General features: G+C 44.9%; 1 protein-coding gene across 1 annotated transcript; it reads left to right on the forward strand.

Moving 5' to 3' along the window:
- Positions 1-206: 206 nt before the first annotated feature.
- LOC106566131 (zinc finger E-box-binding homeobox 2) lies at positions 207-17568 on the forward strand. The gene is made up of 9 exons (XM_082959575.1): positions 207-213; positions 3121-3417; positions 11371-11607; positions 11881-12080; positions 13942-14044; positions 14220-15562; positions 15725-15961; positions 16169-16352; positions 16698-17568. Exons 1-9 carry the CDS (start codon positions 207-209, stop codon positions 17336-17338), a joined length of 3249 nt encoding a protein of 1082 aa, XP_082815701.1. The 3' UTR covers positions 17339-17568.
- Positions 17569-18464: the final 896 nt, after the last annotated feature.

Consider the following 18464-nt stretch of genomic DNA (forward strand, 5'->3'; position numbering starts at 1 on the left):
CTGGTAGGGTCCGTGGTGCTCTGGTAGGGCCCATGGTACTCTGGTAAACAGTAGTGCACTATATGGGGAATAGAGTGCCATATGAGACTCTGTTATACAGTCAGTCCCCAACCAAGCAGAGAGAGAGAGAGCCCTGGTCTGGTCCGCATTACCTCACAAATTGGATCTAATTTTCTCTCCCATGACAGTGAGTGACAGTGCGCCGCATGTGCAGTACCCGGCCCAGGGATGGCTTTCATTATCTGAACACTTGATTTATTTATTTGAATAGCGAGTGCATTCTACAGACTCTTTTATATTGAGTCAGAACATATAAATCCAAGAGGTTGAACAGTGCAGGGGGTTGGGGGAGGAGAGGAGAGGAGAGGAGAGGAGAGGAGAGGAGAGGAGAGGGAGGAGGAGAGGAGAGGAGAGGAGAGGAGAGGAGAGGAGAGGAGAGAAGAGAACAGAAGAGAACAGAAGAGAACAGAAGAGGATGAGAGGAGAGAAGGAGAGGAGAAAAGGAGAGGACAGGAGAGGAGAGAATGAGGGGACAGGAGATTAGAGAAGAGGATGAGAGGAGAGGAGGAGAGAAGGAGAGGAGAGGAGAGAAGGAGAGGAGAGAAGGAGAGTAGAGAAGGAGAGAAGGAGAGGAGATGAGAGCCATTTTGCATGTAACGTGGGATGGGATGCCTGACTCATATTGTAACCGTTCATGACGCTCTCGGTGCTGCATCATTGTTAAGGCTGATCAGTCAGCCCTCAGGGGACTGTTTTGATGACTGTCTTACAACAAGACTGTCTTACAACAATCACCATATTAATATCCGTGTTGTATCAGTTGTACCATGACAGTAATGACATTAGTTTCAGTGAGAGATGCTTATAATCTCTGCCAGGCATCACCTCATCTAGGCTCTTCAAAGTATTTTATAGAACACAGCAGAGCTGAAACATCCCTCTGTGTTTCTTCTATCCGGTAATAAGACAGTGAAGAGTAGAGCGTTTATGACTAGTGAAGTTAGCGGGGCGGGGGGTGCATTGTGAACAGTGCAGGTCAGCTGGAGCGTGCGTACTGTGAGAGAAACAGAGGAGAGCAGATGTGATGAATATTACAAGGCATCGTCAGTGGGTTACCCCCTCCGAGCCCACTGGCCCACCTCTCTCTCCACAACAGTCAGAGCATCACAGTCAGAACGGTAAAGGTCACACCTCAGTTTAGTCACCTCAGCTCTTCTGTATATGCAGTCGGTGAGAACGTTGCAAGTGTGCCGGGTCATAAAGATGACCCTTTGGTAAACGGCAGTGGGCTCCCCAAACATCATCTCATCTACTCACTCGTTGTGTGAACACAATCACGTAAGACAGAAAAATATGAGGGGTCCTTTCAATTTGACTTTGCTTTTCAAGTCATACCTAGATATTTAAATAGAGAAATAGAACAGAAGAAAAAAGAAAATCCAGTCATAACGATAGATTTAAAGAGGTAAACATACCAGTACTACTACCAGTAAACTACTTTGTTATCAACATCCGCTAACAATGTAGTCCTAGACAAGACTGAACTTATTCGCATGAAACATTTAAATAAATAAATCATATCTCATTCAGTCTGTACACATACTGTACTCTACAAAACCCTGTCATTTTATACGGCATCAACTTTTGGTGTTTATGTTGACAGTAAGTTTATTTGTTAGTGTTTGGCTTCATTTGATGTTTCATGAATAGTGTTATTACAAAAGAAAGTCAAGAAGACAAATACTATATCAGGTTAAGATATTCCTGTGCCAATGCTGCAAATATCTGTTGGGAAACTACTGTCAAAGCCACACACAGCAGCAGTCCATCTTTAGTGAGGGGTTCTATGTAATAATGTATATATAAACCCCATCAAGGTTAATGGTTCTATGTAATAATGTATATATAAACCATCAAGGTTAATGGTTCTATGTAATAATGTATATATAAACCATCAAGGTTAATGGTTCTATGTAATAATGTATATATAAACCATCAAGGTTAATGGTTCTATGTAATAATGTATATATAAACCATCAAGGTTAATGGTTCTATGTAATAATGTATATATAAACCATCAAGGTTAATGGTTCTATGTAATAATGTATATATAAACCATCAAGGTTAATGGTTCTATGTAATAATGTATATATAAACCATCAAGGTTAATGGTTCTATGTAATAATGTATATATAAACCATCAAGGTTAATGGTTCTATGTAATAATGTATATATAAACCATCAAGGTTAATGGTTCTATGTAATAATGTATATTGTATAAACTCCATCAAGGTTAATGGTTCTGTGCAGTGATAAACACATCAAAGAGAATGTGTGGTTCTATGTGGTAATAATTAGATAATTAGCCAATCAGAGCGAGGGGAGGGCGGGCACACCAGAGGATCTTGGGAAATACATTTAAAATCCTAATTTGTTGTCTATGTGATGGTAAAAAGTGGCTTTTACAGTCCCTCGCAGATTTGTGATTTGTGCGTGTGCGTGCATGTGTTTGTGATCATCAATTATTGTCTCTGTGATGGAAAAATGTTTTCTTTTTACAGTCCGTCTCTGATTTGAGTGGCGCTGGATAAAATAACAGTCTCACAGTTTGATGTTGGACTCTGCCGTTTTATACACTCTCCAGCTATACATTCTCTGTCAATTTTGAATTTGTTAAATGTTCTTCCACTGTGTCAGATATGTAAAACCACGCAAATGATGTAACATACTGTCAGAAATAAGAGAGTTCTATGAACCATGTTAAAGTCTCTCCCCCTTCCTCTCTCTCTCCCACCCCCTCTCGTGCGCTCTCTCTCTCTCTCTCTTTCTTTCTCTCTCTCTCTCTCTCTCTCTCTCTCTCTCTCTCTCTCTCTCTCTCTCTCTCTCTCTCTCTCCCCCTCTCTCTCTGTCTCTCTTTCTTTCTCTTTCTCTCTCCCTCTCTTTCCCACCCCCTCTCGTGCGCTCTCTCTCTCTCTCTCTCTCTCTCTCTCTCTCCTTCCTCTCTCTCTCTCTCTCTCTGTCTCGCTTTCTTTCTCTTTCTCTTTCTCTCTCCCTTCCTCTCTCTTTTTCTTTCTTTCTCTCTCTCGGTTCCTCTCGCTCTCTCTTGCTCCCTCTCAACAGTGGATATCGAATGGGTCAGTTCTCTGGGCTCGGAGGGGGAGGATGCTGATGAGGTGGGTCTGTGGAGCCTGGAACCCCAGGACGACCAGGGCAGCCTGGACAAGACCAGTCTGACCCCCAGCGAGGGTGAGGGAGACGGGGAAGGGACCGAGCCAGGAAGGACCCCCAGCCCCAGGGGCCAGTTAACCCGGCCCCAAAGCCCCATCCCCAGGGAGGGCCACTGGGCAGAGGGGGAAGAGGAGGTACCTGAGAGTGGGATAACTATGGACAGGAAGCAGGAATCTCTCATGACCTACAGTAAGTGTATCGCCATAGAGGCCTAGTTCCCACCCAGGTTGTACAACTAGGTCTGTAATCATTACTCATTATGTACTTATTCCTGGTGTTATAGTTTTACATTTTTCTACTATTTATGTATTTTATCTCATCTACATTGTTGGGAAGGGCCCGTAAGTAAGCATTTCACTGTTAGTTTGTAAACCTGCATCTTTACCAAGCATGTGACAAATAAAATGTGATTTAATTTGTTATCTTAAAGAGTCTCAAGAGTAGGATTTTTTTTTTTTAACATTCATCAGAAATAATCTTACATGGACACGAGTGACCAGATCCTGGATCAGCACTCCTCTGAGAAGCTGATAGACGTTGACAAACATCCGTATCACAGTCTTATGAAACCCTTTTTCAAACCAGCCTGTGGGCTTTTTCATCTCCATTGTCATCTTTGAAAATGTATGTAGGACGCAGCATGACAGAAGAGTCACTCCACCACAATGTCACAATATTTCCATGTATCAAAGAGGTGACGTTACGATAGTGAAATCAGTACCTTTCTTTTTAGCTCAAAGGCACTCGCCCACGGAAACACACCGTTTTATTTAGAGCTGGAATCAAAAAATTACTCTTTGCTTGCCTAACAATCACTTTGGACTGTCTCTCCCTCTCTCTCTATACCTTTCTCTCTCTATCTCTATCCCTCTCTCTCTATACCTTTCTCTCTATACCTTTCTCTCTCTATCTCTATCCCTCTCTCTCTATACCTCTCTCTCTCTATCTCTATCCCTCTCTCTATCCCTCTCTCTCTATACCTTTCTCTCTCTATCTCTATCCCTCTCTCTCTCCCTCTCTCTCTATCCCTCTCTCTCTATACCTTTCTCTCTCTATCTATCTCTATCCCTCTCTCTCTATCCCTCTCTCTCTATACCTTTCTCTCTCTATCTATCTCTATACCTCTCTCTCTATCTATCTCTATACCTCTCTCTCTATCTATCTCTATACCTCTCTCTCTCTCTCTCTCTCTCCCTCTCTCTCTATACCTTTCTCTCTCTATCTCTATCCCTCTCTCTCTATCTCTATCTCTATCCCTCTCTCTCTCCCTCTCTCTCTATACCTCTCTCTCTATCTCTATCTCTATCCCTCTCTCTCTCCCTCTCTCTCTATACCTTTCTCTCTCTCTCTATCTCTATACCTCTCTCTCTATACCTCTCTCTCTATCTCTATCCCTCTCTCTCTATCCCTCTCTCTATCTCTATCTCTATACCTCTCTCTCTATCTCTATCCCTCTCTCTCTATACCTCTCTCTCTATCCCTCTCTCTCTATACCTCTCTCTCTCTATCTCTATCCCTCTCTCTCTATCCCTCTCTCTCTATACCTCTCTCTCTATACCTCTCTCTCTCTCTATCTCTATCCCTCTCTCTCTATCCCTCTCTCTCTATACCTCTCTCTCTCTATCTCTATCCCTCTCTCTCTATACCTCTCTCTCTATCTCTATCCCTCTCTCTCTCCCCTCTCTCTCTATACCTCTCTCTCTCTATCTCTATCCCTCTCTCTCTATACCTCTCTCTCTCTATCTCTATCCCTCTCTCTCTATACCTCTCTCTCTATCTCTATCCCTCTCTCTCTCCCTCTCTCTCTATACCTCTCTCTCTCTCTATCTCTATCCCTCTCTCTCTATACCTCTCTCTCTATCTCTATCCCTCTCTCTCTCCCTCTCTCTCTATACCTTTCTCTCTCTATCTCTATCCCTCTCTCTCTCTATCTCTATCCCTCTCTCTCTATACCTCTCTCTCTCTATCTCTATCCCTCTCTCTCTATACCTCTCTCTCTATCTCTATCCCTCTCTCTCTCCCTCTCTCTCTATACCTCTCTCTCTCTCTATCTCTATCCCTCTCTCTCTATACCTCTCTCTCTCTATCTCTATCCCTCTCTCTCTATACCTCTCTCTCTATCTCTATCCCTCTCTCTCTCCCTCTCTCTCTATACCTCTCTCTCTCTCTATCTCTATCCCTCTCTCTCTATACCTCTCTCTATCTCTATCCCTCTCTCTCTCCCTCTCTCTCTATACCTCTCTCTCTCTCTATCTCTATCCCTCTCTCTCTCCCTCTCTCTCTATACCTCTCTCTCTATCTCTATCCCTCTCTCTCTATACCTCTCTCTCTATCTCTATCCCTCTCTTTCCCTGTCTCTTTCTTTCTTTCTCTCTTTCTTTCTTTCTTTCTTTCTTTCTTTCTTTCTTTCTCTCTCTCTCTCTCTCTCTCTCTCCAATTTGCTTTATTGGCATGATGTAACAATATACTGTACTTGACGTAACATTTACAATATTAACATAATTAAAATAGTAATAATCAATATTGTCAATGGGACAATCAGTAAGAACAATAACCAAGGGTCAAAATAACCATACAAAGGACAATAACAATGGCACAGACAACATGCAGGTTGGTGGGTCTGTCAGACACTGCATCTCAGTGCTAGAGGCATCACTACAGACTCTGGTTCGATTCCAGGCTGTATCACAACTGGCCATGATTGGGAGTCCCATAGGGCGGCACACAATTGGCCCAACGTCATCCGAGTTAGGGTTTGGCCAGAGTAGGTTGTCATTGTAAATAAGAATTTGTTCTTAACTGACTTGCTTATTTAAACAAAGGTGAAATAGTAAATCCATGTAAATGTAGTGTGCTGCTAACCCACATCTCTCTGCGTCCTCCCCCAACAGGATGGGTAGTCTATTCAAATCAAGATGAAGGGTTTCAAATTTGGGGAAATGGCACTCTCTTATTTTCTTTCAATGTTTGACATTTTGTCAGGAAATGCAGCTCTGTCTCTGGTTCTGCTGTGGTGCAGTGGTTGCACAGCCTTTCCTCTACAGGGAGCCAGGTTTTCCTGTGTCTACCCTTCTCAATGGCAAGGCTGTGCTCACTGAGCTGTGCTCACTATGCCATGGTGTACTGTCGATTTAGGGCTAGATAGCACTGCATTTTGCTTTGTGTTTGTGTTTCCCAATAGCTAATGTAGTTTTGTTTTGACTGTGTTGTAATTTGGTTTATTCTGATTGATTGGATGTTCTGGTCCTGAGGCTTTAGTATGTTAGTAGAACAGGTTAGTGAACTCAGCCCCAGGACCAGTTGGATGAGGGGACTCTTTCCTTTGCTCAGCTCTTGGCATTGCAGGGCTTGGTAATTGATATGAGAGAGGATCACTGTATTTTAGAAGTTTCCAAAACTTAATTGTCTTTTTTGAGTTTTTATTATGAGTGGATATTGGCCTAATTCTGCCCTGCATGCATTGTTTGTAGTTTTCCTCTGGACATGTAGGAGAACTCTGCATAGAGGGCTTCAATGGGGTGTTTGTCCCATTGGGTGAAACCCAATTTGAATAGGTATTTCAATTAGAAATAGCTTTTTTTAATGGTGTAGAATGCCCTGCGTGCTTTCTCTCGAGCATTCTCTCTCAGTTCGTTCACTGCCTCATTAAGGTGTCCAGTTGAGCTTATTTTTAAACCTAAGTAATTGTAGTGTGTACAGTACTCTATATATTTTGTACCAATTGAGAACTTTGGTTTAATTTCCTAAGATCTGGATCTTCTCTGGAAAATCATTATATATATATACTGCTCAAAAAAATAAAGCGAACACTAAAATAACACATCCTAGATCTGAATGAATGAAATAATCGTATTAAATACTTTTTTCTTTACATAGTTGAATGTGCTGACAACAAAATCACACAAAAATAATCAATGGAAATCCAATTTATCAACCCATGGAGGTCTGGATTTGGAGTCACACTCAAAATTAAAGTGGAAAACCACACTACAGGCTGATCCAACGTTGATGTAATGTCCTTAAAACAAGTCAAAATGAGGCTCAGTAGTGTGTGTGGCCTCCACGTGCCTGTATGACCTCCCTACAACGCCTGGGCATGCTCCTGATGAGGTGGCGGATGGTCTCCTGAGGGATCTCCTCCCAGACCTGGACTAAAGCATCCAACCGCACCAGCATATGGTCTCACAAGGGGTCTGAGGATCTCATCTCGGTACCTAATGGCAGTCAGGCTACCTCTGGCGAGCACATGGAGGGCTGTGCGGCCCCCCAAAGAAATGCCACCCCACCCCACACCATGACTGACCCACCGCCAAACCGGTCATGCTGGAGGATGTTGCAGGCAGCAGAACGTTCTCCACGGCATCTCCAGACTCTGTCACGTCTGTCATGTGATCAGTGTGAACCTGCTTTCATCTGTGAAGAGCACAGGGCGCCAGTGGCGAATTTGCCAATCTTGGTGTTCTCTGGCAAATGCCAAACGTCCTGCGCGGTGTTGGGCTGTAAGCACAACCCCCACCTGTGGACGTCGGGCCCTCATACCACCCTCATGGAGTCTGTTTCTGACCGTTTGAGCAGACACATGCACATTTGTGGTCTGCTGGAGGTCATTTTGCAGGGCTCTGGCAGTGCTCCTCCTGCTCCTCCTTGCACAAAGGCGGAGGTAGCGGTCCTGCTGCTGGGTTGTTGCCCTCCTACGGCCTCCTCCACGTCTCCTGATGTACTGGCCTGTCTCCTAGTAGCGCCTCCATGCTCTGGACACTACGCTGACAGACACATGAGCTGCACTACCTGAGCCACTTGTGTGGGTTGTAGACTCCGTCTCATGCTACCACTAGAGTGAAAGCACCGGCAGCATTCAAAAGTGACCAAAACATCAGCCAGGAAGCATAGGAACTGAGAAGTGGTCTGTGGTCACCACCTGCAGAACCACTCCTTTATTGGGGGTGTCTTGCTAATTGCCTATAATTTCCACCTGTTTTCTATTCCATTTGCACAACAGCATGTGAAATTTATTGTCAATCAGTGTTGCTTCCTAAGTGGACAGTTTGATTTCACAGAAGTGTGATTGACTTGGAGTTACATTGTGTCGTTTAAGTGTTCCCTTTATTTTTTTGAGCAGTGTATATATTTGGTCTCTCTCTCTCTCTCTCTCTCTCCTCTCTCTCCTCTCTCTCTCTCTCTCTCTCTCTCTCTCTCTCTCAGTGTCTCTCTCTCTCTCTCTGTCTCTCTCTCTCTCTCTGTCTCTCTCTCTGTCTCTCTCTCAGTGTCTCTCTCTCTGTCTCTCTCTCTCTCTGTCTCTCAGTGTCTCTCTCAGTGTCTCTCTCTCTCTGTCTCTCTGTCTTTCTGTCTCTCTCTCCCTCTCTCTCTCTGTCTCTCTCTCTCCCTCTCTCTTTCTCTGTCTCTCTCTGTCTCTCTCTCCCTCTCTCTCCCTCTCTCTCACTCACATGCTCTCTCTCACTCACTCTCTCTCACACACACACACACACACACACACACACACACACACACACACACACACACACACACACACACACACTCTCTCTCCCTCCTTCTTCTTTCTCCCTCACTTCTCTCTCACCTCATGTGATTTTGCAAAGCATGATGAATACAAAGCCCAGTTTTTACAGCACTCACACGGCACAGAGCACAGAGCACAGAGCACAGAGCACAGCACTCAACCACAGAGGCTCTTCCTTTGCCACATGAACAACAGATCAAAAAAATGCCAACATCCGCAAACATCTGAAAAATATTCCTCAAAGTCTGTGACGGGCATGAAGCTCAGCACGGAGCAGAGCACTCTGACTGTCCTGTCTCGTCTTCTCTTTACTTTACATTGCATCACTCTGACTGTCCTGTCTCGTCTTCTCTTGACTTTACATTACATCACTCTGACTGTCCTGTCTCGTCTTCTCTTTACTTTACATTACATCACTCTGACTGTCCTGTCTCGTCTTCTCTTTACTTTACATTGCATCACTCTGACTGTCCTGTCTCGTCTCGTCTTCTCTTGACTTTACATTACATCACTCTGACTGTCCTGTCTCGTCTTCTCTTTACTTTACATTACATCACTCTGACTGTCCTGTCTCGTCTTCTCTTGACTTTACATTACATCACTCTGACTGTCCTGTTTCGTCTTCTCTTGACTTTACATTACATCACTCTGACTGTCCTGTCTCGTCTCGTCTTCTCTTGACTTTACATTACATCACTCTGACTGTCCTGTCTCGTCTTCTCTTTACTTTACATTACATCACTCTGACTGTCCTGTCTCGTCTCGTCTTCTCTTGACTTTACATTACATCACTCTGACTGTCCTGTCTCGTCTTCTCTTTACTTTACATTACATCACTCTGACTGTCCTGTCTCGTCTCGTCTTCTCTTGACTTTACATTACATCACTCTGACTGTCCTGTCTCGTCTTCTCTTGACTTTACATTACATCACTCTGACTGTCCTGTCTCGTCTTCTCTTTACTTTACATTACATCACTCTGACTGTCCTGTCTCGTCTCGTCTTCTCTTGACTTTACATTACATCACTCTGACTGTCCTGTCTCGTCTTCTCTTTACTTTACATTACATCACTCTGACTGTCCTGTCTCGTCTCGTCTTCTCTTGACTTTACATTACATCACTCTGTACATGACATCACTCTGACTGTCCTGTCTCGTCTCGTCTTCTTTGACTTTACATTACATCACTCTGACTGTCCTGTCTCGTCTTCTCTTGACTTTACATTACATCACTCTGGACTGTCCTGTCTCGTCTCGTCTTCTCTTGACTTTACATTACATCACTCTGACTGTCCTGTCTCGTCTTCTCTTGACTTTACATTACATCACTCTGACTGTCCGGTCTCGTCTCGTCTTCTCTTGACTTTACATTACATCACTCTGACTGTCCTGTCTCGTCTTCTCTTGACTTTACATTACATCACTCTGACTGTCCTGTCTCGTCTTCTCTTTACTTTACATTACATCACTCTGACTGTCCTGTCTCGTCTCGTCTTCTCTTGACTTTACATTACATCACTCTGACTGTCCTGCGTCGTCTTCTCTTGACTTTCATTACATCACTCTGACTGTCCTGTCTCGTCTTCTCTTGACTTTACATTACATCACTCTGACTGTCCTGTCTCGGCTTCTCTTGACTTTACATTACATCACTCTGACTGTCCTATCTCGTCTTCTCTTGACTTTACATTACATCACTCTGACTGTCCTGTCTCGTCTTCTCTTTACTTTACATTACATCACTCTGACTGTCCTGTCTCGTCTTCTCTTTACTTTACATTACATCACTCTGACTGTCCTGTCTCGTCTTCTCTTTACTTTACATTACATCACTCTGACTGTCCTGTCTCGTCTTCTCTTGACTTTACATTACATCACTCTGACTGTCCTGTCTCGTCTTCTCTTGACTTTACATTACATCACTCTGACTGTCCTGTCTCGTCTTCTCTTGACTTTACATTGCATCACTCTGACTGTCCTGTCTCGGCTTCTCTTGACTTTCATTACATCACTCTGACTGTCCTGTCTCGTCTTCTCTTTACTTTACATTACATCACTCTGACTGTCCTGCCTCGTCTTCTCTTTACTTTACATTACATCACTCTGACTGTCCTGTCTCGTCTTCTCTTGACTTTACATTGCATCACTCTGACTGTCCTGTCTCGTCTCGTCTTCTCTTGACTTTACATTACATCACTCTGACTGTCCTGTCTCGTCTTCTCTTGACTTTACATTATATCTGCCTGTGATTGAACTCAACGGGGGAAAATCTTCTAGGCTATTCCTGCTGATGTCCAGAGCAGACTTTAAGTTCTCTCTTTCACAGTTCTTCATATCATTTTTTTAAACACAGTTTAACTCTGTATTTTAAAGGGTTAAACAATGACTATAACAGTTTGACAAGATAATTGAAAATAGACACGTCATGTGGGATATGTACACTGTCTCTGTCCCCAGGTCAGACATCAGACAGCCTATTCTTTAGATAATGTATAATTATATATACGGAATTAGGGACTATTAATGAAGTACACTACATAGAAAATAAAATGTAATTTTGTCTCTCTGTCTCTGTTCATCACCGTTACACTTCTTTACCCTCTCACACTGTCTCTGTTCCCCAGCAGGTCAGAGATCAGACAGCAGGGCCTTGGAGGACATGGCCCACTATGATTTCCTGGTGCAGCTGAGAAAGGCATCCTCCCACCAACCTGCCTCACACCACTACCAGCACCACAACCACCTGCCCCCCAACGGCAGAAGCCCTGCCCCAGCCATGTACCACACTGGCAGCCTGTGCCTCCATGATGACCTCCCTCCCGTTTGGTCTCTTGGGGCTCAGTGCTCACCTGAGAGACCAGGTAGGTTATGGATATGCATCCTTATAAACACACTTTGCATTTCCCCAAATCTCTGTTGATATAGCCCACAAGGCTAATTTGAGAAGAACATTAGTAGTTACATTTACAACATCCGTAGAGCTACTATCAGAATTGCAGGAAATACAGCCTTATGTCATTAACAGCCAGATACATGGATTCCTTGATGACTGTTGACTATAGTTTGAATCCTTGACATTGTGTTTCTTAAACTTTTTTGTTTGCTGAATGAATTTATTGTTAACAAACTTGAAGTTGTCCTCTATCTGGCTATGTGTGTCCTAGACGGCGTCCCTTTAAGTCCAGATGCTCTAAGGAACCTACAGGCTTGTCCGTTCTGCCAGCATACCTTTCACCGCAGAGGGTCCCTACGAGAGCACATCAGGTTTTGCCACGAGCGGGACGGGGGGCACTATAGAGCTCAGATGGAACGACACATGGGACTGAACAGTCAGGTACGGGGCAAGGTGACACACTGGAAGAAATATAAAATCTTTTAGAGTCCACCTACTACAAGGTGCTACGCTTTCTGAAGGGTTTTCAAGACGGATACGACCAGCAATCTAATGACTCCAAAAAGTGTTATGTCAGTGTATTTAGAAAGTATTCAGACCCCTTCCCGTTTTCCACATTTTGTTACGTTACGGCCTTATTATAAAATGTATTAAATAATTTTTTCCCTCATCAATCTACACACAATACCCCAAAATGACAAAGCAAAAACATGTTTTAAGAAATCTTCGCAAATGTATATTTAATTTGTTTTTTGAATTATCACATTTATATAAGTATTCAGACCCTTTACTCAGTACTTTGTTGAAGCACCTTTGGCAGCGATTACAGCCTCGAGTCTTCTTGGGTATGACGCTAAAAGCTTGGCACACCTGTATTTGGGGAGTTTCTCCCATTCTTCTCTGTAGATCCTCTCAAGCTCTGTCAGGTTGGAAGGGGAGCGTCGCTGCACAGCTATTTTCAGGTCTCTACAGAGATGTTCGATCAGGTTCAAGTCCGGGTTCTGGCTGGGCCACTCAAAGACATTCAGTCTGAGGTCCTTAATGCTCTGGAGCAGATTTTCATCAATGATCTCTCTGTAATTTGCTCCGTTCATCTTTCCCTCAATCCTGACTAGTCTCCCAGTCCCTGCCGCTGAAAAACATCCCCACAGCATGATGCTGCCACCACCATGCTTCACCGTAGGGATGGTGTCAGGTATCCTCTAGACGTGATGGTTGGCATTCAGGCCAAAGTGTTAAATCTTGATTTCATCAGATCAGAGAATCTTGTTTCTCATGGTCTGAGTCTTTTAGGTGACTTTTGGCAAACTCCAAGCGGGCTGACATGTGCCTTTTACTGAAGAGTTGCTTCTGTCTGGCCACTCTACCATAAAGGCCTGATTGGTGGAGTGCTGCAGAGATGGTTGTCCTTCTGGAAGATTCTCCCATCTCCATAGAGGAACTCTGGAGCTCTGTCAGAGTGACCATCAGGTCAACTCCCTGACCAAGGCCCTTTCCCCCCGATTGCTCAGTTTGGCCGGGAGGCCAGGAGGCCTGCCTCCAGACTCTAGGAAGAGTCTTGGTGGTTCCAAATATTTAAGAATGATGGAGGCCACTGTGTTCTTGGGGACCTTCAATGCTGCAGAAATGTTTTGGTACCCTTCCCCATATCTGTGCCTCGACACAATCCCGTCTCAGAGCTCTACGGACAATTCCTTTGACCTCATGGCTTGGTTTTTGCTCTGACATGCACTGTCAATTCTGGGACATTATATAGACAGGTGTGTGCCTTTCCAAATCATGTCCAATCAATTGAATTTACCACAGGTGGACTCCAATCAAGTTGTACTCAAGGATGATCAATGGAAACAGGATGCACCTGAGCTCAACTTTGAGTCTCATAGCAAAGGGTCTGAATACTTATGTAAATAAGGTATTTCTGTATAATTTCTTTTATAAATTTGCACACACAAAAAAAAAATTGGTTTTTGCTTTGTCGTTATGGGTATTGTGATGTCATTATGGGGTATTGTGATGTCATTATGGGGCATTGTGTTGTCATTATGGGGTATTGTGATGTCATTATGGGGTATTGTGATGTCATTAGGGGGTATTGTGTGTAGATTGATGAGGAACATGTTTTATGTAATCCATTTTAGAATAAGGCGGAAAAAAAATGTGGAAAAAGTCAAGGGTCTGAATACTTTCCAAACGCCCTGTAGTTTGACTGTAGAAAAGGCATGATATGCAATCTCAGAGTTGACTCTCAATCTCCTGTTGACCAGAACTGATTTGACTGAATGCGTGTTTGTGATTGGTGCAGCACATTGACCATGGTGCGGAGAGCAGGAAGTTCAAGTGTTTTCAGTGTGGGAAATCCTTCAAGTACAAACACCACCTCAAAGAGCACCTCCGCATCCACAGTGGTAATACATGTTTTCTTACATGAAATATTCTAAATCAATCTGATTGATTTGATGTTAAAGCAATAAGACATGAGAACCCATGGATGATGGTAAATAATCCACGACTAAGGGTTGTTCTTAGGGACGACGCGAAGCATCTTCAACTGATGTTCTGTGTCTGTGCTTCCTTCTTTAGGTGAGAAACCGTATGAATGTTCCAACTGCAAGAAGCGCTTCTCTCACTCTGGCTCCTACAGCTCACACCTCAGCAGTAAGAAGTGCTTGACAGGAGGAGGAGGAGGAGAAGGAGGAGGAGGAGGAGGAGGGGGACATAGAGGTGGAGGGGAGAGCTATAACAACAGACATAGCCAGGGGACCTTCCAGTCCTCCCCTTCATCACCCTCAGCGGGAAGCGGTAGGAACAGCAGTGGAAAGGGCTCTCCCTACCTTCCTCACACCCAGAAGCGTCAGTCACCAATGGGCTTAGAGAGGGAGCTGTACCCCCCTGGGGACCAGGGCAGGGGGGTCCTCCAGGGTCGGGAGCTAGGCAGGCTGTGGGACCCCCCAGCGGAGTTCTCCCTCCGGGACAACGTGTTCAAGGCCACCACCCTGCTGCCGTACCTCCATGCCAGCGCCGGGGGCAAGTTTGAGCAGATGCTGCAGGAGATGTTTGACAGGGAGGAGGGAGATGTAGGCTCACCCAGGGAGGAAGGGAGACTGGGGATTCACAACGGAGGGCGAGACAGGAAGGCAGATGATCCAAAACCGCTGAAACGCAACCGGACCGGCTCGGGTGAGGGGTACAGGGGTAGGGTGACATGTCACTGGTGCTCCCAGCTCTTCCCCAGCCCTGCCGTTTTACTGCAGCACGAGCGCTACCTCTGTAAGATTAACCGGAAGGCCATGGAGGTGCCTGAAGGTCCTCGCAGCAAAGACCACCTCTCTCCCCTCTACTTCTCCTCCAGAACCCCACTCCAGCCACCCCCACCAGACAACAACAATAAAACCCCAGCGATGGCTAACGGTTTGTCCAAAGATAAGTCTCCTCTCCAGAGACCCTGCTGGCACTCTGTCCCTCAGAAGCTGCTGGTCGCCATGCACTCCCCCCTACAGCCCCACCCAGACTCACTATCCATGAGATCCTATTGGTCTAGCCAGGAGAGTGGCAGGAGTGGCGGCAGCCCCGGCCAACCAGCACCAACTAGCCCTGCTACAGACATGTCCTCACTGCTACCAATAGGACCATTCCCCTCTTCGGAGATCGACTCGCCCCTCTGCCTGGACCTTTCCAACACCACTCTCACCACCCCTTGGAGTCGAACCATCCCCCAAGGAAGGACCTCCAGGTCGGGTAGCTCCCAGAATGACCAACCCCTGGATCTCTCCCTCCCCAAGCCCCAGGAGGGGAAAGCCCTGGAGGACAGCATGCCCAGTAATGGACACCCTCGTCCGGGAGAAAAGAGAGAGAAGACCTACAGAGAGCCAGCAGAGGACCAGCAGCTCCACAGGAGGCTGAGTCTCAGTCCACCTTGGCAACAGGTGTGGGACAGGAGGGGTATTATTTATGTCTGGCTGTGTGCTGTTTGTTTTCTACTGTGTTTCTATACGGTGTATGTATGTGCAATGTGTGAGCTGTGGTAAGATTTTACACTTTTAGAACAATAAACATCAATCTAATCTAAACTAATCTAATCTCATCAGCATCAAGCCGTCTACAGTGGCGTTCCGATGTTTGACGGCTCCATCTACAGTGCATACCCTCTGTTTAATCCCATGATGCCTGCTGGACTAGCTGGCTCAGGACAGGATGTGGTCCCCTCCCTGCCCCTCAGTCACCCAGCCAGCAGCCAGCGATTCCTCTCCCCTATGGTCTACATGATGGAGTCAGACACAGATGCTGTGCTGAAGAGGATCCATCAGGAGAGACAAGCCTTCATGGTAAGAACAACATTTCCCCTATATGTTATGGTATAAAACATGTTGTGGTATAAAGTTTATTTCAATTCGATGCAGAGAAAGACATTTTCAAATGTATTTCACAGGAATGAAGTGTAACTAAAGAGAAAACAACAGTGACATCCTCTGAACAGACCCAGGTCAGAACCCCCTAACCATTAGTATTGTGTATGCCCCCCCTCCCCCCAGGGTGAGGTGATGGGTGGTGGGGGTCTGGACTACCTCTCTCTGATGGAGGTGGGAGGAGAGGGAGAAGGGGGACCAGGGAGGAAGAGACTGAAGAAGACAGACGAAGGCCTGTACGCCTGCGACATCTGTGACAAGACCTTCCAGAAGAGCAGCTCTCTGCTCCGACACAAGTATGAGCACACAGGTATACGCAGTGACATGTATAGAAATGATGAAAATATAAATTCTACTAAGAGCTCTATTTACACATTCTGCGATAGAAATGTAACGGTAATTAACGGTTGTGCCGACGTACGCAACGTTTACCGTGAATGCAGTCTCCGCAAACCACGGGAATATTGTCTTTTAAATTTCAATCAAGCTGTAAGGCTAAACTTCCACGGTGTGGGTTGAATAGAGCCCTTTTAGTAAGGTGATGAGGAGACAACCAGATCCTATGATTGTGGCTTTTAGGGATTATCTCTGCCTTTTGAAAGCTACAGAAGGATGGATTGAGCATGTTTCTGTTCCGATATATTCCCCCACACAGGTAAACGTCCCCACGAGTGCCAGATCTGCAGGAAGGCCTTCAAGCATAAGCACCATCTGATGGAACACAGTCGCCTGCACTCTGGAGAGAAGCCCTATGAGTGTGATAAGTGTGGCAAGAGGTTCTCCCACTCTGGCTCATACTCCCAACACATGAACCATCGATACGCCTACTGTAGCAGGGACCAGGAACAGGAAGGGGTCGAGGAGCCTCCTCTTACACCAGGAGGGTCCACCGATCTGGGCCATGTTTCCGGGGGCACCCCCTTCTCCATGGAGTACACCCCAATGTTTCTCAGTGATGCCAGTCTGGACGGGGGGATAGGAGGGAGAGCACATGAAGAGGAGGAGGAAGAGGAGGACGAGACAGACAAGACTAAAGGTGGCCATATGAAGGAGGCGTGTACTTTATCGGGGTCAGGGTCTGGTGAAGGGTTAGGGTTGGAGCTGTGCTCTAGTCCTGTGGGGAATGAGAGAGACAGACAGCATGTCGACAGAGACAATGGAGAAGGAGAGAATTCTGGTCAAGAGACTTACAGACTTGAAAACAACAATCACTGGGACAGAGATGCATTGGAACAAAATGGAGAGCAGAACACAGACACTTACGAGCTGAGCCCAGAAGCTCCACTGTCACAATGACAACAGCGGACAAGTATGCCAAAAACAATACATCTAGCTACAAACATTTAACATTTTAGTCATTTACAAGACATTCTTATCCAGATCGACTTACAGTTAGTGTATTAATCTTCAAATAGCTAGGTGAGACAGCAACATATCACAATCATATCAAGTACATTTTCTCCTCAGTAAAGTAGCTATCAGCAAAGTCACTGCTAATGGGGAAAAGAGAAGTGCCTTTTTTTGGTAGGGGGGGAGAGGGGAGAGGAGAGGGGAGGAGGGGGGGGAGAGGGGAGGAGAGGGGAGAGGAGAGGGGGGGAGAGGGGAGAGGAGAGGGGAGGAGAGGGGAGAGGAGAGGGTTTCAGAGGCTGATTGAGAACCTTGTGAAAAGACATTAAAAAAAAACATGCGCTGTTCAAAATGAAGAAAAACCTACACTGTACAAAGCCATATGAACACAACCAAAATAAGGACCACTTGAACAGATAGAATCAATACAGTAGACAGTAATAGGAATGGTATGATATCCACTCTGGTCAGTACGTGAGAAGCCACAGTATTGACCCCTACACATCTGTCACAACAGCTATCAGTTGACTGCTACCTGCTTGTGACTGGGTACGGCTGAAGGAGTATTCACCTCAAGGTGATGTTGTGTTGTTCTGTAGCAAGCAGTGTTGTTTAATTTGTTTCTAGTTGCCTCATCAGTATAAATAATTATTCTTTATTTACCAGTATAAGTATTCATTTTTGAAGGTTTTATATTTGTTTACATCATATTCTCCAAAGACCAACAGGTCTCTGTTGTTTGTTTAAAAAAAAAAATGTATAAGCAATAAATAATAACTATTATTCAAATTATAATAAAGGATTAAAGATATATTATTTTGTGCCAAAGCCACAAATTTGTTTCAGGATATATCCGTTACGACTGTGGTCAAGCTGTGCATTAATTATGGGCATTAGTATGGAGATAGATTAGTGTCAAAAATGATACAATTACCAGTATTAACGGCAATATGTAGTCGTACAAAGACAGATTTACCTTGGGGTTTCCATGGTGACCAATGAATGGCTAATACAGTATCTAATTTGTGGAAGGCCGAGTGTCTGTGAATTGTGACTTTTCACCTTTGTACGTGAT

This window comes from Salmo salar, chromosome 12 (assembly GCF_965601325.2).
Source record: "Salmo salar chromosome 12, fSalSal1, whole genome shotgun sequence".
Classification (NCBI taxonomy): Eukaryota; Metazoa; Chordata; class Actinopteri; order Salmoniformes; family Salmonidae; genus Salmo; species Salmo salar.

What these genes read in the sequence shown, in the direction of transcription:
- LOC106566131 (XM_082959575.1), top strand. An exon ending in TCAGTCCACCTTGGCAACAG is followed by an intron (nt 15,563 to 15,724) that starts GTGTGGGACAGG and finishes TAATCTCATCAG; the next exon opens with CATCAAGCCGTCTACAGTGG. An exon ending in ACACAAGTATGAGCACACAG is followed by an intron (nt 16,353 to 16,697) that starts GTATACGCAGTG and finishes TCCCCCACACAG; the next exon opens with GTAAACGTCCCCACGAGTGC.